Source organism: Ictalurus punctatus, chromosome 17, assembly GCF_001660625.3.
Source record: "Ictalurus punctatus breed USDA103 chromosome 17, Coco_2.0, whole genome shotgun sequence".
Classification (NCBI taxonomy): Eukaryota; Metazoa; Chordata; class Actinopteri; order Siluriformes; family Ictaluridae; genus Ictalurus; species Ictalurus punctatus.
In genome coordinates this window covers 19,346,819-19,371,839 of record NC_030432.2, presented here as the reverse complement: position 1 = coordinate 19,371,839, position 25,021 = coordinate 19,346,819, and the positions used below count along the sequence as shown (strand labels likewise).

General features: G+C 39.5%; 1 protein-coding gene across 3 annotated transcripts in view; it reads right to left on the bottom strand.

Moving 5' to 3' along the window:
* st14 (ST14 transmembrane serine protease matriptase) overlaps positions 1-23,795 on the bottom strand; it is a 66,877-nt gene extending 43,082 nt beyond the window's left edge. For 2 of the 3 annotated variants that reach the window (XM_017491289.3, XM_017491290.3), the window contains exons 1-3: positions 23,496-23,792; positions 6,005-6,158; positions 4,371-4,543 (exon numbers count right to left, since the gene is read on the bottom strand). In XM_017491289.3, coding sequence (XP_017346778.1) covers positions 4,371-4,543; positions 6,005-6,158; positions 23,496-23,519 — 351 coding nt within the window. In that variant the 5' untranslated portion in view covers positions 23,520-23,792. Of the gene's footprint in view, positions 1-4,370; positions 4,544-6,004; positions 6,159-23,495 lie in introns of all 3 variants that reach the window. The other variant, XR_008398189.1, reaches the window with a different exon arrangement.
* Positions 23,796-25,021: the final 1,226 nt, after the last annotated feature.

Below are 25,021 nucleotides of genomic sequence, written 5' to 3'. Positions count from 1 at the left end.
GCATACACACTTTCCTTTTCAACACTGAAGATGCTGACATGTTAAAACGGCTGACAAATTACTCTTAAGTCAGCATGGGCTGAGAGAACCTCAAGTGCACTTCGCGGAATTCAGCTAAACAGAAAGCTTTAGAAACAAACAAAAAAATATATATATAAAAATAAATAAATAAATAAATAAATAAAAACACAGCGTCTCTGATAAATCTTACTGTGTTTTCTGTTCCCTTGTTAACACTTTCTTTGTTCCTGTGTTAACACCTTGAACTCTCCGGAACCAGGTACAGACAGATAAAGCCCCTCACCATCTGTGCATTCCTTTATCTCCACGGATACCATTTGCGTGCATTTACATACCTTCCCTAATAACACTTACTCATATCCCTATGGCTTCCTCAAAACCATATACAGCAGGGGAAATAAGAATTGACCACGTCAACATTTTTTTCAGTAAATATATTTCCAATGAGGCTATTCACATGAAATTTTCTCCACACATCAGTATTAACTCAAGAAATCCATCCATCCATCCATCCATCCATCCATCTTCTACCGCTTACTCCTTCTCAGGTCACGGGGAACCTGGAGCCTATCCCAGGGAGCATCGGGCACAAGGCGGGGTACACCCTGGACAGGGTGCCAATCCATCGCAGGGCACAATCACACACACACACTCACACACCCATTCATACACTACGGAGACTTTAGACACGCCAATCAGCCTACCATGCATGTCTTTGGACTGGGGGAGGAAACCGGAGTACCCGGAGGAAACCCCCGCAGCACGGGGAGAACATGCAAACTCCGCACACACATGGCCCCGGTGGGACTCGAACCCCGGACCCTGGAGGTGTGAGGCGAACATGCTAACTAATGCAAGAAATCCGCACATATAAAGAATTCGCAATATTAAAGTCCATAAATAAAGTGCAAATATGCCATTCCGCCTAGCCAATAAATAGTTAGCCCATTGTCTCTGTTGTGTGTCAAGCATGATATATACACTCTGCTTTTCTGTGAATAAATGAGAGATCTCCCAAGCGCTCGGTGAGGGAAGTGTGTAGCGGGGCCGAGGGTGGGGTCTTCTTGTGTAATTTCGCGTTCTCTCTTCTTAAGAATGGTAACTTGAAGATTCTCCATTCACAAATCCTAACCATGTCTCCTTACCGTTCCTCTGACTAGAGGAAATATTCACACTGAGAGGAAATAATTACTAAGAGCAGTGATAATTACTGCTATTTTAGAGATCATTTGTGCTGGGAAAGGTGGCTAATTTAGGTGATCAGCTAACAATGCGCATGTAATTTAGCACTGTCAGAATGAATTCTAAATGCTATTTGGAAATCATTAGGGGTCAGTACAGGTCCTGTCACTAGGTCAGTGTTTCTCATGCAGTTCCTCTGTTCCAGTATTCAGTGTTCTTGATTAAATACACTGCATTAAGCTACAGCTAGACATCTCACCGTGATTTTATTTTTTTTTAGCTTCATGCTTCCTACAAAACCTCCAGAAAGTGGTTTATATTCTTAACTGCCATTTTTTTTTTTCAACAAATAGTTGCCACTGTTTGTTCTGAAAATTTAAGCACATTTAATGAGTTGCAATTTCACAGACTTTTTATGTTGATCCGGAGCAGTCTAAGAAAATACAGACCTTAGAAATACGTATCTGTATTTAAAATCATCATTCTTAATCTTAATAATAATAATAATAATAATAATAATAATAATAAATTATAGATCTTTAGTTTTGACAGTAATATGTCTTGCATACTATATTCAGTTGAGTTTACAAAACAGCTGCATGCAAGTAACACAGTCATATTATTAATACAGTAACATCAATATCAAACCTCAAACTTTCCACAAAAAAAAAAAAAAAAAAAAAAAAAAAAAAAAAAACACACATATCCTTATGATTCCAAGGTCTTAGAATATCAGCAACCAGAGAACATTATTGCTGGGGAACTAATAAAAATAAATAAAAAAATAAATTCAAATGGTTTACAAATGTATTAAATTATTGAGCTCTTAATGGTAAAACTACAACAGAACATCAGTAAGGTTTGCAAACTATACAACTACGTATACAAAGAAAACTTTGAAGAAACTTTTTTTTTTTAATCTATCACAGTGTACTGCTAATGTTCAGTCTGTCTACAGCAGTAAAAAAATATATATATATAAATATATTATATATATAAATATATTTTATATATATATATGTATATATATATATATATGGCTAATTAATAATGAATTTTTCACCAAATTCCGTGGGGTTCACCTGTCAGAGAACCTCATCCGGTCCCTCTACACCAGCTCCAAAGCCAACAAAACCCAGCAGCATCTCTACCTTCTGCAAAGGCTGAGAAAAGCCCATCTCCCACCCGCCATCCTCACCACATCCTACAGAGGGACAATCGAGAGCATCCTGAGCAGATGCATCACTGCCTGGTTTGGAAATTGCACCGTTTCGGATCGCAAGACCCTGCAGTGTATGGTGAGGACACCTGAGAAGACCATCAGGGTCTCTTTCTTTGCTCAGTCACAGACATTTACACCACATGCTGCATCTGGAAAGCCACCAGTATTGTGGAGGACCTCAGGAACCCCTCACACAAACTCTTCACCCTCCTGCTGTCTGGAAAAAGGTACCGAAGCATACGGCCCATCACGGCCAGACTGTGCAACAGCTTCTTCCCACAAGTCATCAGACTCCTCAATACCCAGAGACTGGACTGACACCAACCCATACACACACACACACACACACACACACACACAGTAAGGATGTCTACAAAATACTGTATTGACCACCAGCATTTTTGCTGCCATGTAGTATGTAATGTTTACATTTGCAGCATGTATTATTATATTGTAATATCTTTTTGCACCGGCGCTGCACTACTTCCCTAAATGGTAAATGGCGCACTTATATAGCGCATTCATCCAAAGTGCTTTACACTGGTTCTCACTCACCCACATACTCACACACCAATGGTGGCTGAGCTGCTATGCAAGGCGCTAACTTGCCATCTGGAGCAACTTGGGGTTCAGTGTCTTGCCCAAGGACATGTGGAGTCACGTGGGCCGGGAATCGAACCGTCAACCCTACGATTAGTGGACAACCCGCCAACCCACAGACGCCCACATATATAGTCGCCTGTATATGTGCCTATTGTCCTATTTTAGTCATTACTGTACTGTCTTGCAGTGTTTCAATACGTGCTCTTTACAGTATGCAGTCCTATGTTGAATGCTTAATGTCACATACTGAATGTTTAAGGAGTGTGTGAGCTTTCTTCTTCAAAATTTTGTCTTTAAATGCTTTTATCTGAATAGGAGTTGTCTCACTCCGAGTACATCTGAAAACTCTCCAAACTGTCAGGATTGGAAAATCAGAACAAGCTGGTCTTTAAAATAATCTTTGCCCAGTGTTTATACGTGTTCGCCTTGAGACGTGAACCCCTTTCTCATCGTGTACCTTTCACTCAGTTCAGGCAAAAGAGCAGAAGAGTAGTAACTCCACCTATGAGCTCATTATAGAACGCAAAGTATGGTTCGCAGTGATGTGAAACATCAGCATTGTACATACTGCTAAACTGTCATGGCAGATAGTCAACTTGTCATTTTCTCTCAATTCAAACAAATGAAAACATTGCTATTTAATTCAGTCTCCTGACTATAAGAAAGGACGTTTTTGTCATAGGTATTATAACTATTTTATTTTATTAATAATGTATAATTAGTATTTTTTCCACCAGTAGTATTTTAGTAGCACAATTAATAATAATAATAATAATAATAATAATAATAATAATATTCTACCCATTTCTATGTATATGGGTCAAAGACATGTCTTCTTTTTTTTTTTTGCTTCCAAAGGATGTTCATGTTACAGAAAAGTATTAATATGCATAAATATATTACCCTTTTCATCTTTAATCCATATGGCTTGTGACCCAGAATAAAGTATGTAATAAAAAAAAAAAAGAAGGGATGCCACAAATCCTAAGTAATAACTGTAGCGCCCTCTGCTGGAATTAAATAGATGCTGACACACAGATTGCAGGTTTACCTCATAAATAAAACCAAAGCCTTGAGAATAGCATTATAGTTAGTTGCTCCTTTATCTGGTGACTATCATATAGGGCACTAACCCACCTCACCCATCCCCACCCCCAGGTAAACCGTCAATCAATAGAAAGACACCACTGTAGGACCACCACTGACGATATTATTTGAATTTTGGACCATTCTGTATTTCTGTATAATGAGGTTTTACTGGGTTTATTTCACTCTCAGGGCTTCAGCATGTACTTGAGGGTTCATCGCTGTCAAGCACTGGAGTGATATCACAGAAACTCACAATGTTCTGAAGTGCATCGGCTGTCTCTCGGAACTCCGTACTGCTGGGGTCCTCGTATTCACGCTTGTACGGGGCATCTATCAGAGTCATCTCTCCGCTGAAGACTCGCGTTCCCATATCTTTCTGGGCTCCCATATTAGCCATCATTTTCTGCTGGAGCTTGCTGGGTTTGACTGGAGGAAGAGAAGAAGCAGTTTCCTGTAAATGGGGTGAATATCGCATTGCGAAAGGAGCCAGTTTTTAACCTGACAAGTACGGAATAAAGTGTGCCATTAGGATAATAAAGAACGACGAGGCCGTATGATACGACCTTAGGTGAAACAGCGTTCCTGTTGCCCTGCGATGTCGATCACGCTTCTATAAGAGTGCAACTTCGAGCATTTTATTCCTCAGCGATTTGCCAACAATTATAGTTTTTATTAAGTAAAGAAAGACAAGTCATACTTTTTAATCTATTTATAATTATATTTAATGTTGTGGAACATCAAGAAAAATTCTGTTATCACGTACGGTATCACGGCTATACAGTTGATTTCTTGATTGACTAAATAAAAATTTTTTAAAAGATTAGGTTAAGTCTTTTCTCACAAAGTTAATATGAAAAAAAAAATGCAGCTTGTTAGAAACGCAGAAAATGTGCTATCATTGGAGACTCGACAATTATACATTGTTAAATGACAACACGTGTTTTAATCTGTTAATAATGCTCTTAGATTACGTGGAACATTTCCCAGTGAATTAGCTGTTAATATAGAAATAAATGCCTTGTAGTTGATATAAACATGTGATTTACAGCTGCACTACTACAGAAAGTACAGAAATGACTATTACAGAAAATGATTCAATGCCCTTTGACCAATTAGAACTGAGCATTCAGCAGTGCTGTTGTATAAGGCTACTTAAACCTTCTGTTCAGTTGATCATTTAGCAATACTGTGTCCAATAAGCTAAAAGTCATGTCTGAGCATTTCTCTCACTCTCTTTCTCTCTATACTTCTCTGTGCACATCAGTCTTATTGAAGGAGGCGTGGCCTCTGTGCCGGTCAGACTTAGTGAAGGTTTGTCACATATGCCTGTCAGTCTTAGTGAAGGAGTGTTCCACATGTCTGTCAGTTTTAGTGAAGGAGATATGTCCAGTAAGACTGACAGGCATGTGGAAGATGTGTCCCACATGCCTGTCAGTCTTAGTGAAGCTGTGTCCCACATGCCTGTCAGTCTTAGTGAAGCTGTGTCCCACATGCCTGTCAGTCTTAGTGAAGGAGATGTGTCCTACATGCCCATCAAGCTTACTGAAGGAGATGTGTCCCACATGCCCATCAGTCTTTGTGAAGCAGATGTGTCCCAGATGCCTGTCAGTCTAAATGAAGGAGATGTGTCCTATATGCCAATCAGTATTCGTGAAGGAGGTGTCGCCCTTGAGCCCGTCAGTCGTAGTAAATGAGCTCTGGCCTGTCAGTCTTTGTGATTGAGACATGGACTTGGTGCCTGTCAGTCTTCGTGAAAGAGGAGTGTATTCTGTGCCTGTCAGTCTTGGTGAAGGAGGCATGGCCTATCACTTTTGCTTGAACATGAAATAATTAGGGTTAGAGGGTTGTAGGACTAAATTAGGCCACAAGATCTAGAAAAAGTCTTACCAGCGAACCACCATATGAGAAAGCCAGCCACAGCCGCCAACGACAGCAGAACCAGCACACTTCCTACTATCAGCCCCGTCTTCTTCTGCTTCGATTTCGATGCCATCTTCTGTTCCTTTGTAATGAAGGTGACATTTTCATTGCCGTTTCGACACTAAAAAGAGAGAGCGAGAGAGTGAGAGAGCGAGAAAGAGAGAGAGAGAGAGAGAGAGAGAGAGAGAGACACAGTCTACAACAAAGTCTAAATATATGTTATTTTCATTATCCAATATTGCATTCCGAGATAAAGAACAAACCCAGACTGTTTACAGTGGAATGCTGTCATGTGGAAACAAGCTGGAACATGGTTAAGATGTTAACCATTTTTCCTGGATCGTAAAACCACATGCACACTTTTCTGATAAGATTCTATCAGCTGTGGAATTTCTCACATTCCAGGTTTCCTGAGATGAGGTCTGTTAGGCCCGTCTTTGTCAGCTGCGGAGTTGAGTCGACGGTGTTGGACCATTTTATTTAAAATAAATAAATAACAACCACCATAAATCATACTGCAGGTCACACTTTCTCTAAGCATTTCAGAGTGTAAAGACACCCACTGCCTCAACCTCTATTTCGGTCTCCCTTTCGCACACACACACACAGTAAACAGATGACTCTACAAAAAGTGTTTTAAACAGCTGGGAGAGAAAATGTGAATAAGGCTAATGCTGTTCTTGAATGCAGTATAAACAATGAAAAATCTGCATGTAGTTAAGCAGAATTTCCGCCCTTTATGGATCATTAATTCATTGTATTGATTATGTCACCAGCCAAGGCTTAAAGAAGCAACGTCTCCAAATATGTTTGGTCTGGTAAGCAGACTGTAAAAAGGGCTCAGTAAAGCAAGGACACCTTCAGGAACGATGGAACGGAGCGTCACAATATATTAGTAACGTCTATAAAGTCAGCAGTAATAAATACGCGTGAGACCATACGCTAGAGCCACGATACGAAACGTATCCTGATACAGGAGATATTGACACGAGACAATATCGACACAATAAAAAAAAATGTATTTTAAAACATTTATTTCTGTAATGACAGCCAATCAAACCACTGCAATATCTATACCAGTGGTTCTCAGACGTTTTCAACGCGAGGCCCCCCCTCATGCAGGGTACCGAGAGTCCTCAAATGTTTACACAGCAACACGGAGACTGAACCACAAGCTTTACTGGCGGTGTCGTCATTCTAAGCAGCCATTGCGCAGTTCAATTCTGTATTTTATAAAACTGTAGCTGCCTACATGCGCAATAGGCGAGCTATCATTAGAGAAATCGGCAACAAATCTCATTTCAAGCGGCGTAGGCCCTACATGGAACACCGGTTTTTTGTGCCTGCCAGTGACTAGCAACCATCTTCCTGTTTACACTTGTATGCGCATGCCCAGTGTGCACGGATGGTCATGTGACATGCGTATTTGGTCGTGTAATATGGATGGAGATCGTATCTGAAACACAGCAGAAACGCAGGTGTGGACGAGGATCGTTTTCGTTTTAAAACAAAAACGCACTAGTGTAAACCGGGCCAGAGAACCGCTGAGCTATACAATGTAATACTGCAATTAGTATTAACATGTTATATGAATCGTTTTCACAGTCATAAATGCATTTCTTGGCAACATTATTAATATGAGAGATTGTTTGGTGGTATAATGTGCCAACACGTCTGTGTCATCACTGCTCTTTCTCCTGTCTGACATCCACGTGAAATACACCAGCATGTCATACTGACCAATTTAATTGTACAGATAAAAAAAAAAAAATAATAATAATAAATTACTGTGTTTATTTCTTCATCCCTCCAAAATGAATTTCTGGTTACGCCACTGCGAGTGCAACACACAACGTGCTTCTGAATAATTGCTAGACATGAGCATGATTTACGTAAAGCACAGCATACAGAGGTTAACGTTAACCCGCATTCAGACCACAGTCAAGCCACCACGGTAGAAACCAGAGTGCACATTCAGTACGTTTACATGGACAACAATAATCCGATATGAACCCGATTAAGACGATATTCTGATTAAGAAACCAGCATGTAAACAGCGATTACTGATGATAATCCGACTAAAGTCATACTCGGCTGCGTCCCAAACCGCGTACTTGCCTACTATATAGTCGGAGAAATGCATGTATGTCGGCTACTATAGAGTAGGAGAACCGATACTTCGGTACCAAGTCGGTACCGACATTCTTAAAACGTGACGGTACTTGTTTTTCTGGAGTAGCGTTCGAACCGATTCTAATGGAGGTACCGACTTGGTACCGAAGTATCGGTTCTCCTACTCTATAGTAGCCGAGATACATGCATTTCTCCGATTTCATGGAGTTGCAATTCTTCCGGACCTGATGGGGGCAGCAAATACACGAAAGTGTTTTAGTCGGTCCACAAGTGGTGAAGAAGAACAACAACTACAAGCAGAAGCTTAGCTCCGCCGCGACTTGTTGAGAGGAAAGGTGGTTTGGAATAAGGAAATACTTCGCATTCGAGGCGGATGACGACAAACATATAATCGATGCTGTGAAGCCGGTGTGCAGACGATGCTGTCGTTCATTTCAAACAAAGCGAGGAAACACCTGGATGCAGTGAAATGATTACATGCAAGTGAATCCTAAATAGTTCGAAAAAGCTGAGCAGTGTGTACTACAGACCGTTTCAATATTACTCCCCCCTCCCCTATTGGACTATTAAGTAACAATACTTTAAGGCAGGTAGGTTCCCACATGCAAACTTCATGCTCTGTATGCTACTATTATTCTTTAGTCTTTTATTGTGTTGCACAATTAAAAATATAAACAAAAACAAAACAGCAAGAATACAGATATAAAGTGCTAGGAGAGGCAGAAACCCATGGGGGCTTATTTAAGGCCTCCACCTAAACAATGTTAAAGACATAGAGAATACTAAACTAACATACAGAAAATAATACAACTACAATGAAAAGATAAACCAATAATAACAATAAATACCACAACAACAACAACAACATCAAATAATAAAAATAAAATAAAAAATTGAAATGTATTGGTTTGGGGTGTGCTGGGATCACAGAAGCCCTACCGCTCGTGCTGCTGGCTAGTGTGTATGAATTTTAAAAGGAAATCTCATGATACATCTCAGAGAAGCAACGTTCTCACCAGTATTCCATATCACAATATCTGACACAACAATATTCTCTTTCGTGAATAGTCATAAAAAAATAAATAAATAAATAGATAAAAAGTTAATATTTGGTGTGGCCAGCATTTGCCTTCAAGCAAATTTCTTAAAAAAAAAAAAGGAAACTGCACGGCAATGTTTTTCAAAACATCACTGAGTACCTGCCACACTTCTTCTGGAGATTTGTCCCCTTCTACCACATCCCAAAGGTGCTCTATTAAAGTTCAGGTCTGGCGAACTGAAGAGATCATTGAAGTATACTGAACACACTGTCACGTTTATGGATCCGGTTTCAAACAACGTGTGCTTTGTGACTGGAAGGAACATTATACGGTGGTTAAACTGTGGCCATAAAAGAATGCACAACATTCCATGTCGAGCCACACACGATTTTATGGAGATACTAGAGATGCTGATCCTTCTGCTCTCCGGACCTGCTTGATCCGTTCAGATGCCCTACCTCTGGATTGCTGGGACTACAGTTGCTTCTAAGGCCAAACAAACAGACTTCATATTAAACCATAATGAACTTTCTTTTACTTTCACACTATCCGGTGTTACCCAGATGAGGACGGGTTCCCTTCTGAGTCTGGTTCCTCTCAAGGTTCCTTCCTCTTAACATCTTGGGGAGTTTTTCCTCACCACAGGCTCGCTCAATAGGGATAAATTTGCACATTTGAAATCTGTATCCTGTGTTTATATGCTTCTGTAAAGCTGCTTTGAGACAATGTCCATTATAAAAAGCGCTATACATATAAAATTGAATTGAATTGAGAATTCCCCACACACACTTACACCACCACCAGCCTGAACCGCTGACAAAAGCCAGGTTGGATCCATGTATTCATGCGGACGATGCCAAATTCTCATCCTACCATTTGCAGGTCACAATACAAATCATTCATCAGACTCATCAGACTCATCAGACCAAGTGATGCTTTTCAAAACTCTGACTGTCTGGTTTCAGCGAGTGTCAATCCCAACTTAATAAATCGTATCAAAACATCTATAAATAGTGCCAAAGAATAATTGGCTGCTTCGTACATAGGCTGTTGATCTGATAGAGGTGCACATTATGTTGGCTCAGAAGGAAAAAATACACACCCATCAACAGACCTTTACAGCATTTTACACACACAGCAATTTATAGTCTTAATCCAGATTATCTCCATGTGAAAGAACGTTAAAAGAACACCACATTGCTGAGATAGCTGCCTGGAGGTCTAGCCTCCAGAAAAAAAACAGCACGAAGAGGTGACTAACTGAAACTGGCAGTCAATCAGTACAGCGGGTGTGGCTGTCAGAAACCAAGCTTGGCACAGGCGGAATTAAGCCAAGCGTATACAATCCTGCTCAACAGGCTTTAGAAAAACAGTCGCAGGGAAATTGACCAAGAGCAAATAAGAGGATTGGTGAACACTTGCATAATATTTTTTTTTTAAGAAGATTATATTAGACTCTCAGGATCAGACTGATCAGTTTTGTAGCCACTGAAGGTGATACTTTTCCAATGTCGTCATAATGATCATGCTCGTCAATCAATTATGGGACTTACAGTTTGATTCACGGTCAGCAGAGGGTGCTAAAACTTTTATACCATCTTATACCAAAATATTTATATTAAAATGATTCATTTGTGTATTAAATAAATAGTTAAAATCAGGACTATTTAATGGTCACTTTGCTTTACATAGGCTAGTGTGTGGCACTGCTTGTTGGTTCTGATTCATCGATTCCATTATCGATTACGTTTCCTTGCTTTTTTTTTTTTTTTGGAAAAATGAACAATTTTTCATTCATGCATTTGTTCTGGTCTTCCATCATTAATTCATTCCTTCCAGCCTCGCTTCATTGATTCATTCCTTCCTCTCTTCACCGAGTCATTTCTTTCTCTGTTTATTGATCAATTCCTTCCTCCCTGAATTGATTCATTTCTTCTCCTCTTCACTGACTCATTACTTCATCCCTTCATTGGTTTATTCCTTCCTCCCTTCATTGATTCCTTCCTTCCTTTCTTCATTGATTCCTTCCTTTTCCCCCCCTTCATTGATTCATTCTTTCTTCCTTCATTGAGTCCCTTCACTGATTCATTCCTTTTACAATACTAATCCTTAACATTCTTAACTGATTCCTTCCTCTCATCATTGGTTCCTTCTTTCCATCACTGACTCCCTTCCTTCCTCCCATAATCGATTCCTGTCTTCCTCCTGTTGCTGAGTCTTTCCTTCTGTCCATCACGGATTCCTTCCTTCCTTGATTCCTTCTTTCCACTCCCCCTATAACACAACACATACCAACCCAGGATAAAGTTGTCTGAGGCAGTTGCTCTATTAATAAAGACATTTTCGACAGGAAGATACTTTTGTGGTTTGCACCAACTGATAGAATGCTGTGTGCTGACATTTCAGTCATGTCCCACTTGAACAAAGTAAGTGTGTAGGTGAGGCCAGCTGCTCAGTCAGCTATGTTAGCAGAAATATCCGTTCAGGAAATGAGAAACAAGTCAAGGGTCACAAATCAGATGCACTTCGATAGCGCCACCATCCTCCATTTCATACCCTGCCAGGTTATTTATGCTTTTTTTTTTTTTTTTTTAAATCACAGTGAGATAAGGCCTGTCTATCAAACTGCTAAATGCCCAAGGAAACGTATGTAGTTAGTGATAGCCAAAAAGAGAATTCGGAGTCATCAATCCACAACATATGCTAATCAAGTGATACCCAAGCTGCAAAATACAACATCGAATAGCAAAATAAACACCAAGCTGTACTCTGGAGCTAAACCCACTGGTTGTTTAATCAGTAAACTAGCATGTCACACTGTAGATACATTACATTGCCAAGAGTTTGTGGACACCTGACATGTGTCACACCTATTTGCGCTCCTTCCCCAAACTGTTACCACAGAGTTGGAAGCACAAAATTGTTCAGTCATGTGAAAAAATAAGTACACCCCATGGAAATTGTCGGCTTTTTTGACATATTTGGACAAGCGAACATTTGATCCTCTGTGAAACGGTGTCTATTAATGAAGCTGATATAGTCGAACAAAACCACAAGGAAAATTGGCTTTTTCCTTCATCATTTATTCAACAGAAAGATCAACAGATGTGATATTCTTCTGTGGAAAAAGTAAGTACACCCTTGGCCTCAGAAGCTAGTATTTCCCCCTTTAGCAGAAATAACTTCTTGTAAGCGTTTTGTATAATTGGCTTGCTGGAATTTTTGACCACTCTTCCATGCAATATTATGTCAGCTGCAAGATGTTTGAGGGTTTTCTTGCATTTACTGCCCGTTTCAAACCCACACACAACATTTCAGTGGGATTCAAATCTGGGCTTTGACTACACCGTTCCATTTCCATAACCAATGGAAAGCAAAGCACCTCCAACCCATAACACTTCCAGCACTATGCTTCACAGTTGGTATGAGGTGCTTCTCCTGAAAAGCTGTCTTTGGTCTGTCCCAAACATGTCTGCTGTTACCGTGACCAAACAAATCTATCTTTGATTCGTCATTCCAGAGGACATTATTCCAAAAGGCCTGGACTGTAGTTTTGCAAAGGATTTTTCCTGGCACGCCTCCCATGCAGCTCAAATTTGTGCAATCTCTTTCTATTTGTAGAAGCATGAGCTTTAACAGCAACAGTTGCAAGACTTACAAGCAGAACCTGTGATGAAATTGTGGGGTTCTTTGAGACTTCATTTGGCATCAAATGATGTCTTGGGCTGAATTTGCTGGGAAGGCCAGTTCTGGACAATTTGGCAGTCATTTGAAATCTGCACCACTTGTAGATGATTTTCCTTAGAGTGGAATGATGTATTTCAAATAATTTGGAGATGTTTTTAAATCCCTTGCCAGACTCATACGCATCCACAACCTTTCTTTCTGAAGGCCTTACAAAACTTTTTAGATCTTGGCATGATGACCCCACACACCTCAATATCAAAGGGAACACCGGACACTAGATGTGAGAGGGGTATAAATAAGACCGGTTCCACCTGCACTCCTTGAGCAGGTTCTAATCACTGACACCCAATCTTCAACACCTGATTCTAATTATAACGATTTGAAGTTGTGATAAATGAAAGGATGTACTTACTTTCTCCATGTGACTGATCTGTTTTTTTGTTAATTTAAATTGTGAAAATGACGTTTAGGTGTCATTTCATAGAGTGCATCACCTTTATTAATATGCACTGTTTCAAAGAGGAGCAAATGTTTGCTTGTCCAAAAAAAACAAAAAATTTTCATGGGGTGTACTTATTTTTTCACATGACTCTATAGGATGTCTATGTATGCTGAACTAAGAGGCCCAAACATGTTCCAGTATGACAGTTTCCCAGTGCACAAAGTGAGGTCAATGAAGACATGAGTTTCCAAGGTTGGAGTGGAAGAGCTCGAGTGTCCTGCACAGAGCCCTGACCTCAAAGCCCCCGAAACACCTTTGAAATGAACTGGAACACTGACTGCACTCCAGATCTCCTTGCCCGACAACAGTTTCTAACCTCGCTAATACTCTTGTGGCTGAATGAGCAGAAATCCTCACAGCCACGCTCCAAAATCTAGTAGAAAGCCTTCAGAGAAGAATGGAGGTTATTATAACAGCAAAATGGTGATTAAAATCTGGAATGGGATATTCATAAAGCATATATGGGTATGTTGGTCAGGTGTCCAGAAATTTTTGGCTATGCAAGGTAGATATTGACTGTAGCCCATCATTTGCTCTGTATAGTGCGTCAGCCTCCCTCTACCTTGTCAACAGAAAGCAACCACCATTGAAGTACTGATGAGCAGATGTTATCCGAGTGCTGTTTGTGCTCAGGACAGCAGTCGCGCGCGCATGCGTGTGCGCGTGTGCGTGCGTGTGTGCGCGTACGTGCGTGTGTGCGCGTGCGTGCGTGAGTGAGTGAGTGAGAGACTTTACATAGTGCAGGTCAATACAGTGTTGTGAAAAAGTAAAATATACAAAAAATATATCTTATACCCAATAGTTTTAGATCTTCAAATGAAATACAACATAAAACAAAGGTGACCTGAGTAAACACACAGTTTACTTTTTTTATTGAAGCAAAAAAAGTTATCCAACACCGGTCACCAATGTGAAAATCTAATTCCCCTCTTATATTCTGGTTGTGCCACCTTTAGCAGCAATAACTGCAACCAAACTCTTCCGATACCAGGAGATCAATCTTTCACTCACTTCCAGGACTAGGACTTACTCCTCTGCTTTGGATCACTGTCTTGCTGCATAATCCAGTTGCGCTCGAGTTTCAACTTAGGGACTGAAGACCGGACATTCTCCTTTAGGATTTTCTGGTAGAGAGCAGAATTCATGTTTCCCTCAATTATTGTAAGTTGTCCAGGCCCTGAAGAAGCAAACCATCCCCACACCATCACACTTCCACCTCCTCCAGGAGCACTTAACTAACCCCTACCTTGCCCCTCCCACCTTTTTATTCAGGTTGCCTTTCCTTTATCTTAGATTTTGTTTTAATATCTGAAACCATTTAGTAGGAGATGTACAAAAACAGAAGAAGAAAAAATAATCAGTAAACAGCACTGTATGCAACAAACCAAAAATCCTCTTATGCTAAATCTGCCAAGTTTCATCACACTAAATTAATGTAATCTCTACTGGAAGGGCTTTGCCAAACGCAGATTAAGGGCATCAAAGAAGTGCTTGTCTCTCTGGACAAATGCTGTGCTTTCACTAACACAACACAGTTTTATATCTTAACACAGTAGGTTGTGAAACATAAGGTATTACAATGCTGGTTCCCAATGGGGTGAACAAACAGGTTTGGCAAATAACACTAGGCAAGTGAAAACATCTTGAATTTAGTCAAATATATCTAGTATTTCCTATCGTGAGATCACAATAAACCTCATATATGATTATTAGAGGAGTAGACCAGGTTTTCATTTCACTGCAAGTTGTATATTCTCTCTCTCACCCACACACACACACACACACATTATTTTATTTTATTTATTTATTTATATAATATTATATTATATTTTTATATATATATATATATATATATATATATATATATATATATATATATATATATATATATATATATATATATATATGCATGCATGTATGAGAGAGAGCGAGAGAGAGATAGATAGACGGAGATGGATAAAGTGTGATAGAGAGACAGATGGAGATGGAGATAGACAGATAGATATTGTGTGATGTTCCTTTTTTTTCTGCACTGGAAGCTCCTGTGGCCAAGACAAATTCCTTGTGTGTGTAAACATACTTGGCAATAAAGCTCATTCTGATTCTGATCACTGTGTATGTGGCAGATAAAAATCTTGAAACCTTTTTAATTCCTGACATTTCTACAAATTCACTGATTTATAATAATCTTGTAATAAAAAAAAAGAATATTAGATAAATATGCCCATAACCAAGATACACATCCACAAAGTCTTAATGATAGGCAGCATCATACACTGCTTAGTGATGATTAGCGCAATATTGATATTGTGTAAGGCTGCGAAATGCAAGTGAAGCCAAAACTTATGCTTTACTGGAGCACTGCGATAAGTCCAGTATACAAATGATGAATTTTCATTCCAACTTTATAATGTCTCCACCACTTAGTGACAGAGGCATACTCAAACACTAACATGCTGTTAGGAAAATGATTAACTATGGGGTGGTAACAGTCAGGAACATATTACAAGACAATTGGCCCCTGGGTATGGACGCATAAAGCACAAGTGCATAATTGTGGCCTCAGCACAATAATGCCTTGTTTTATACAGGTCCCTATGTCCCTCGTCCAATGCATCGTCCAGTCCTCGACACAATTATGTCTTGGTAGCCGAACAGGACAGGCCTGCCAAACACTCTGCTAGGCACTTTATGTTGTCCTGACCCTTTGTAAATGTGCGGCCGTAGAGGTAACTGTCGTTTAAGGGAATGGATGACTTGGAGCAGGTGCAGCGCCAGCATGGGCAGACCTAAAAGGGCAACGATAAATTCCACATAACTTAGGCATGTTCTTTCTCTCTCTTTCTTTGTTTTCCATGATAGCCTGGGCTGGACATATATGGTGTCATTGTCCTCTCCTACAACCGCCTTATGTACGATGCTTTATCACCATTGCATATACACACACACACACATTTATACACACATACATACATACATACATACATACATACACACACACACACACTCTGCCAATGTCAGCATTAAACGAAGAAGTTTTCACTACACTCCGTGTCTGTGTGACTTCTTCCCAAGCTCAGTACTGAGAGAGTGATAGCAGAGTGGGTCCAAGAATTTAATTCTGAAACCGGTATCAGTGAAATCTTAATCTTATGTACCCTAGTAGTAAGTTATTGTATAAAGATAGCGAACAATGCTAGCTTCTAGGGCTGCAACTAACGATTATTTTAGTTGGTCGATTGTTTTTTCGATTAATCGATCAATCTGACTGGGCGGGGCAAACTTTCAGTACTACACAACTGTCCAAAACAGAAAAGAACCCAATACACACACCCCAAAATACTGCTTATTAATTTAGGACTGTAGGGCTTTTTGTGCATCCATAAAAAATAATGCATAAATACTTATATACAACATAAACTAAAATAAATGAATAAAATATTATTATATAATACATATATTATATCTCACTTCCATTACAATAAACGACAGAATTTACACTGCAAGCGCGCAAATACAGCATATAATGACAATAAACTGGAATTAAACTAAACCTTTTAAGCAACTCGCACCAGTTTCCCCTGCCCCTTACACATCTTGGATATAAACATAAGGACATAAGGAGTATCTTGGATATAAACATAAGGACTTCCTTCCTCAGTCACATGACGATTTCACCTGCGTCTGATGGAGACTGAGGTTGTGTTGGGAATAAAATGTAACGCTGACAAAGTAAACTGAAGAAATTCAAGGTCAGTGACTCTGGAGGTCTGCTAATGCTAGCATGCGCATGACGTCATGCGCCGTCGCCTAGGAAGCGGCTTATACTTTCGGTTAGTAGAAGAAAAAAAAAAAAACGCTAATGTTATATTTGAGATGATATTACCTTTCTAAAATCCACACACTAGACGGTAGAGTACACAGTGCATAGTGTAAGTGTATAGTACTTCATTTGGGGCACAACTTTAGTATTTACTCTCCGATGCATGTTTTCTGAACAGAAGTAATGTACCAAGTAAATGTACCATGCGCAGACCAATTAATCGATAATGAGATTCATTGACGACGATTTTCATAAATCGATTATTATCGATTCGTTGTTGCAGCTCTACGATCTTCAGACACAACCGGAACATCCCTCTTGGCCCTCCTGGACTCCCATCCTAGAATGGCTGTAGCATCATGATAGGGTGACTACGCTATAGCTTAACTACTCATCAGCACGGCCTGAGACACTGATTCCAGCAGGAAATCTGGTTCGACTATAAAAACTGGCAGCTTGCCATCATCTCTTTTTTAACACTTCAACAAGCCTGGAGTAAATAGCTTACCACTGTCCTGTGTGATAATGCACTTCTAACCATCCCTACGATGCTCTAAGTTCAAACATGTCCAGTGTCTGAGGTCACCGGGGCCAAGGCCGAGAACCAGTCCATCAGTTTATGATTATGGGTGTAATAATCAGACAGTTTGTATTGAAGAATCATTTTACAAGGCGACATTTGAAATGAATTAAGGCAAACAACCAATCAATCAATTAATTATTATTCCATTATAATTGATAAAAAAAATTCGTCTATTATCGAGTCGTACTTTTAAATTGATGTGTAAATAATTTCATAGGCTAGCAAAGTGATTTGCCCGTAACTCTGGTACTGTTATAGTCCTGCTTAAAATAGCCCTTCTCTCTCATCATCATTCAGAAATGAAATGCAGGCTTACCCTAGATGCTGAACAAACTTGGTCACATTTTGATCAGAGCAGATTCAGTGGTATACCGAAATATCAAATTGCTGCCTTATAAATTGAAATTCCTATCGAAATCGTAGCGGATTCAATGGAAACATCAAATAAATAAATGGGAACTGTATCGTATCATGCGACAGCCTGAGGTTTACGCCCAAAACAGATCCAATGTTATGCTTCCACTTCAAATCTAAGACCATGATAACGTCAAAAATCAGTGAACGGTAATAAAATTCAATTACTCACGCATTCATCTGGGAATATTTTAACTACTGATAGGACGTATGTATTGAACATCTGGTAAAAATATGCATCAGAAATAAAGAGACCCCAAATGACAGAGCAGTGAATTTATTAATCTTACTCCCTTGATCATCTCAGTCGTGTCGGAGTCTTAAATCGCATAGTTTATGTTCAATTTAATATTAAACCCTAAATGTTCAATTTCTTGCCAGTTTATTTATAATAAACATTCTTGTTATATATTTTAAGAATGGCACATTACAAACTTGGAGATCATGTTGACACATCTGTTCATTCCTTCATGCAAATATGGAACAAATGTCGCACAGCTAGTTTCATGTGTATTTAAAATCATGATGCAGAAGCGGTTTTATTACAGTGAGACTATTAACCGTTGTGTTTTCTGACTAGTGGTGGCTCTGGGGTAAAGATTCTGAGGGTTGTGATTTGAACTATTAGAATGGACAGAGCACTACTGTTCGGTCCTTTAAGCCAGAGCGCTTTAAACCTCAGTATGCTTAAACTGCCTGAATTATATTCTCCTTGGAGAACACTTGCACCCCTGCTCATTCATGCAATTATCCAAACAGCCAATCATGTCGCTGCAGTGCAATGCATAAGATCATGCAGATACAAGAGAGGAGTGTCAGACAACGTTCGCATTAAACATCAGGATGCGGGAAATTGTGCCGTCGGTGACTTTGTCTGTGGCATGGTTGTTGCTGATCTCCTCCCAGGAACACTGGGAACAAGGCAGGAATACACCCGGAATGGAACCCCAGTCTGACATTGCTCCTATTCTTACAGTACATGCTAAATCCACTTGAAACTATTTCTGATGAATTTGCCTGCTGAGATCATTTCTTCAAATGGCACAAGAGATGAAATTACAACTCCGAGTGAAATTTATTCAAATTAACCACAGCTTGGAAAAAGCTCAGCACTGTGTGTCATGAATGACAAGCACTTGCACATTTAGGCGGTGTCGTAAAAGGAGTATAAATCGTTTAATTGGACACTAATGTTTAATCTTACGTGTGAATGCACAGTGATTTCTGCCTGCAAAACCACTTTCTTCATTCATTCATGTCAAGTTAAAAAAGGGAGTGCAGTATTTCAGCAGATCAAACTGTTCCATGCCAGTGGAGACAACATGGGTGGTCGGGGGGGGACTATCAAAGGATGTAGTACATAGGTGAGTTAATATGTCCTGATGTCTAATTGGAGTCTGAAAAGAATATTCTGTTGCTACAAGGCTAAAGTAGCTAGCAATTTGTATACTTACTTCAAATAACATTCAGCTGTCAAATCAGTTGTTTTTTGTTGGAAATAACCAATTGTGATAAACAACACTAACAGTCCTGTAGTTCTCCTTTCAAACAATTGGAGGCGGGGCCTAAAGTTTGGAGTGATTCGATACCAGGAGAAAAGTGGTTTGAGGAAGGTCATCACGAAGACAACTGCACTACATCATCATTTATGTTTGTTTGGGAGTTGAATGGGTCACATGACTACATCACATGACTAAACATACGTTATTGTTTTTGAATAATCACCCTTTTCCCAGTCCACACTACAACATGAAAACAGCGTTTTCAAATTTATCCACGCGGGAGAGCTTTGTGAAACGTTTTCAAGGGGACAAAAATGCAGTCTCAGTGTGAATAGAAGGCCAAAACAAACGTATTCTCCAAAACAAATGTGTTTTCAAATGCATCTGTATTAATGTGGACATAGCCAAAGTCACAGATGCTGAACGTCCCCAAAATAGCCAAGTTGTTACTTACAGTTACATTGTAAAATTAGAAGGTTGGCAATTAAATATTTTCAATTCAGCATCACTCACTAATAAAACAAATATGGAAGACACTGTTGCTGAGAAAAGTTGTTTTTAAATCACTCGCCTCCAAACACGCAACGTCATTAATAGTGTGGTAAAAAGCCCTTTATTTTACTTCTCACTATGGCTAAGAATAGCAATCTTATTAAACATCTTAAAGACAGATGCAGGTACACAGCTATTTTGCAGCATTACCCGCAAAGTCTCGCTTCAGCATTACGTAAAGTGCTTATTGTAATATCACTGCAGTCCCCCATCCCTTTCAGAACAGTGGCACAGTGAAATCTTCCCTTATTTGACCTGACAAAGACTTGCCTTTACTGTTAGCAACATTAGCGTCACATCTGGAATGCAAACGTCAAAAACACCAAAGGACGTGGTTCACCAAACATTAGCACAAAGCTACACGTTTTCCCCCAAAAGAAAAGCTCTCCTCTATGCAAACAGCTGAAACGTTCGCCTTGTGAAGTGCACGGTGAAGTGCACGGTTCGAGGTCAAGTTACAACAAGCCCGATGTTTTCAGTGTAGCCAAAGAAACTCAGCATGTTACACAAGATTACGTAGCTTCTCTTTCCATGGACGACACTCATTCTTTCAGTAAAAGGCACAGAGTTATGCGACACCAGTGTATCTAACTGAACAAGGCAAGTCCAACACATTGCACTGAATGGAATCCAAGACAAAATAATACACAAGCTAGACAAGGAGATGATTATAGTCAGATTTTCTGTGGCCCATTTCATCGCTTTAAAGCGCTTTCTTCATTTCTTTAGAACTTTTTAGTGGATTATAGTTATGTTCTCCATAATTCGTAATGCACTATTAATTTCTTATGTATGTAATAATAGGTGCTATGTCATGTGATGATTATTACATTTACGTGGAAAATTCAGGGTGTCCCAAAAGACTACATTTTTCATACTTAGTTTATATTATAATATTAACATATTAGATATATCTGTATATCATTCTCGTGGCTGGATCGGGACGCTATCACAAGGTTTTGATGGACATTTAACAGGAAACGTGGTAAGCTCATCACACATGACACCGTTGCCAAACTTATTAAGAAATTCAAAAAGGCTGAAAGTGTTGCGGACCGACCGAGAAGTGGACGAGAAGTCCACGAACGCCCACTGACGAAGACACAACCGACATGGTGCTATAGATAGAGACTTGAGGGACACCATGTAGGGAATATTACAATAGAATATGGATATTGTGATAAATCAGGCAACAATACACTTTTCTGATATATCACAGAGATACTTTCAGCATCTCTGAAACAATTACAAACAAATTTATTGTCAAAATGTTCACATTTTGCACAGATTCCCCCGCCTCTTTCCCTCTTTTATTTTCTTTCTTTTTGTTACCATTTTATGTGCTATCCTATAGAACCTCTCATCTTGCCATGTTGCAGTGCACTTTGTGCAGTGCAGGTAAAAGCTAACAAACAACACGATCCCAAGCTTGAAAGATTCAGACCAGACGACTAGTACGAAACGTTACGATTGAGGAAGTAGTGGATAAGGGGCGGTGTCAATGCCAACCCTTCCTTCAGACTTTAATCTTATAAAATCCAGTGAATGTCTTCGCATATGTAGCCGCAGTTCTATTGCACCACTCTCAAGCCGTTTCAGCACCGCTCAGCCTAACCGGTTATTTGCAAAACGACTGCTTGTTTTCTCCTCTACAGACTAGTAATTCTGGCTCTACAATGCACACATCCTGTACATCATACTCACACCAACAGACATGCTGAAACAGAAGGATTAATCGATTAACAAACATATTACATCGGTTGTCTTTCTCTGTCGTAGATTTCACTCATGATAACCAATTAATACGCATCAATATACATCAGTTCGTTCACTGTTTTGCTTCCATTATTACTGATTTGCCTTTCAAATACCTCATTAATCAGGTCACAAGGTGTGTCACCTATATTTACACTATACCAAGCCTGTCACAACACAGTATTACACAACATGCTGACTCAGGTATTTATATTTTCTCACCTATTAATGTATTAGCGTTTGCACCTAAACCCATAACAGGCAGGCCACAGCATGTCCAAAATGTTGCATACATAGCAGAAAGAGGAAGCATTCACCTGTTTTAGTATCACTACACATCCAGCCGTTGACGTTTTTTTTTGGTTTTTTTAACAAGCTCGTGTGAGTGATGGTCAAGTATCTACACACTTTTTAGCTATATAGGGTATACGAGACAACCCTGCTGGGGGGGGCAAATCACAGAAATTCTAATGGTTTCCACTACAAACAATCCGCTGTTATCCATAAAAACCATTACGAAGTCTTCATGGTTTCCATTACATAGTAGGATGTATTAAGGACGTAGGTCCTTAATGGTATCCACTAGACATTGCATGCCACCAGTAGAAAGCAACAAAGTACCAGTAGAGACCAACAGGGACCATTACAGTTTCCATTAAAACTAGTACAATTCTCTTTATAAACATTAAAACCATTACAAATTCTATAAGGGCTTCTATTGGTTTTTTTTTCAGCAGGGAAATGACAGTTTTCTTCTTCATCTTTTCTTCGAAAGATGGATGGATAGATAGCTGGATGAATGGATGGATATACTGATGGATGGATGGATGGATGCATGGATAGATAGATTGATAGTTATACTGACATGGGTATAATGTTAGGATATACTTTTAAACCTATTCTTTAATGTCTGTTAGAGGGGTACATGGTGGCTGAGTGGTTAGCATGTTTGCGTTTCCTCACACCTCCGGGGTCGGGTGTTCGAATCCCGACCCCGCCCTGCTTGCACGGAGCTTGCATGCTCTCCCTGTGCTTCAGGGGTTTCCTCCAGGTACCCCAGTTTCCTCCCCCAATCCAAAGACATTCATCGTAGTCTGACTGGCTTCTCTATATAAACTGAAGGTAACTGGGAATCAATTGGGAATCATTTTTGATACAAACAGCAAATAAGTTCAAAAATCATTTGCATTTCATGTAAACATACAAATGTAAATAATAATAATAATAATAATAATAATAATAATAATAATAATAATAATAATAAACATGGGTATTATTCACAGCAAAATAAAACAAATGTGGCCCCTCATTCACATGAATCTAGCTCAGTTTACATTATTGACCTGTTTCCTGAGGGCACGCGCTCCACCCACACTACTGTATGTACATACACAGGGAATAAATGTAGTTCAAGGAAACAAAGACAAACGTCGTCCGGAACTAAATAAACGTATAGGAAGAACTCACATTTTCATACATTGCCGTACTCATGCTGGGGTCCTTTTCAGACACTGTAGACGCCAGAAAGTCTGAATGAATCAGGTGAAGTAAATAACTCCTCGCGCTAATTTCCTCAACCAATAATCCAGCTGGTCCTCTTGAGAGAGAATATTTGTTTAGAAGTACGAGTTTTGTACATAACACGGCACAGGTTTATGCATTGTAGACGTGTTGTTGTTGCGTGGACTTCCAGCAGTTTGAGCACCTCTACGTACTATTCTCACTTTAGTGCGGTAGTATGCGCTTTGAAAGGTGTTCACACGGTTTGCGTCATCATACCGGAAGTGAAACAGGCAGGTAGTCCTGAGACTCTAATTGGGTGTTTCACAAAGATTCTAACTTGGATATAAATTGTGTTTGTGTAGATTTGCATGGTTTCATTTGTTTCTGCAGACTGTAGCCTGTGACTGTCACACTTCTTCTCTTGTTATCTTGATCATTTCCTTTCTTGTGAGCAGGTTTTCTTGATCATTTGCTCTCTTTTTGTAAATTGATGTCTGCATAGCTGGAAAAATAGGTTACGACACTGACACTAATAAACAAGATATTCACTGTGTCCTTATTAAAGCCATACTTAATGTACACTATGGTGTATAATATATATATATATCCATCCATCCATCTTCTATACCGCTTATATATATATATCCATCCATCCATCCATCTTCTATACCGCTATATATATATATCCATCCATCCATCTTCTATATCCTTTTCAGGGTCACGGGGAAACCTGGAGCGTATCCCAGGGAGCATCGTACACCCTGGACAGGGTGCCAGTCCATCACAGGGCACACAATCACATACACATTCACACACTATGGACACTTTGGACATGCCAATCAGCCTACAATGCCTGTCTTTGGACTGGGGGAGGAAACCAGAGTACCAGGAGGAAACCCCCACAGCACGGGGAGAACATGCAAACTCCGCACACACAGGGTCACGGTGGGAATCGACCCTGGAGGTGTGAGGCAAAGGTGCTAACCACTAAGCCACCGTGTGCCCTATATATATATATATATATATATATATATATATATATATATATATATATATATATATATATACTTCATAGTATCCATCTATCCATCTATCCTCTATACTGCTTATCCTTTTCAGGGTCGCAGGGAACCTGGAGCCTATCCCAGGGAGCATCGGGCACAAGGTGGGGTACACCCTGGACAGGGTGCCAATCCATCGCAGGGCTAATATTGACTCCCTAAATTCATTAGTACCTTCTTAGATATGGATGAGGTGTATGCCTTTTATAGACGACGTAAAGAAACGTTTATTCTTAAACAAAGATTTATTTACTGCACCCCTAAGCTGCCATGTTTCCTTATAGGAACAGATCAGATCATTCATTCATGTGTTGATTTAAATAAATAAATATATATATATATATATATATATAACAAATTAACAAATATTAATTTGCTGTAAAGAGATATTTCCCCTCACACCTTAACTGATATTTGTTTGTTTGTTTG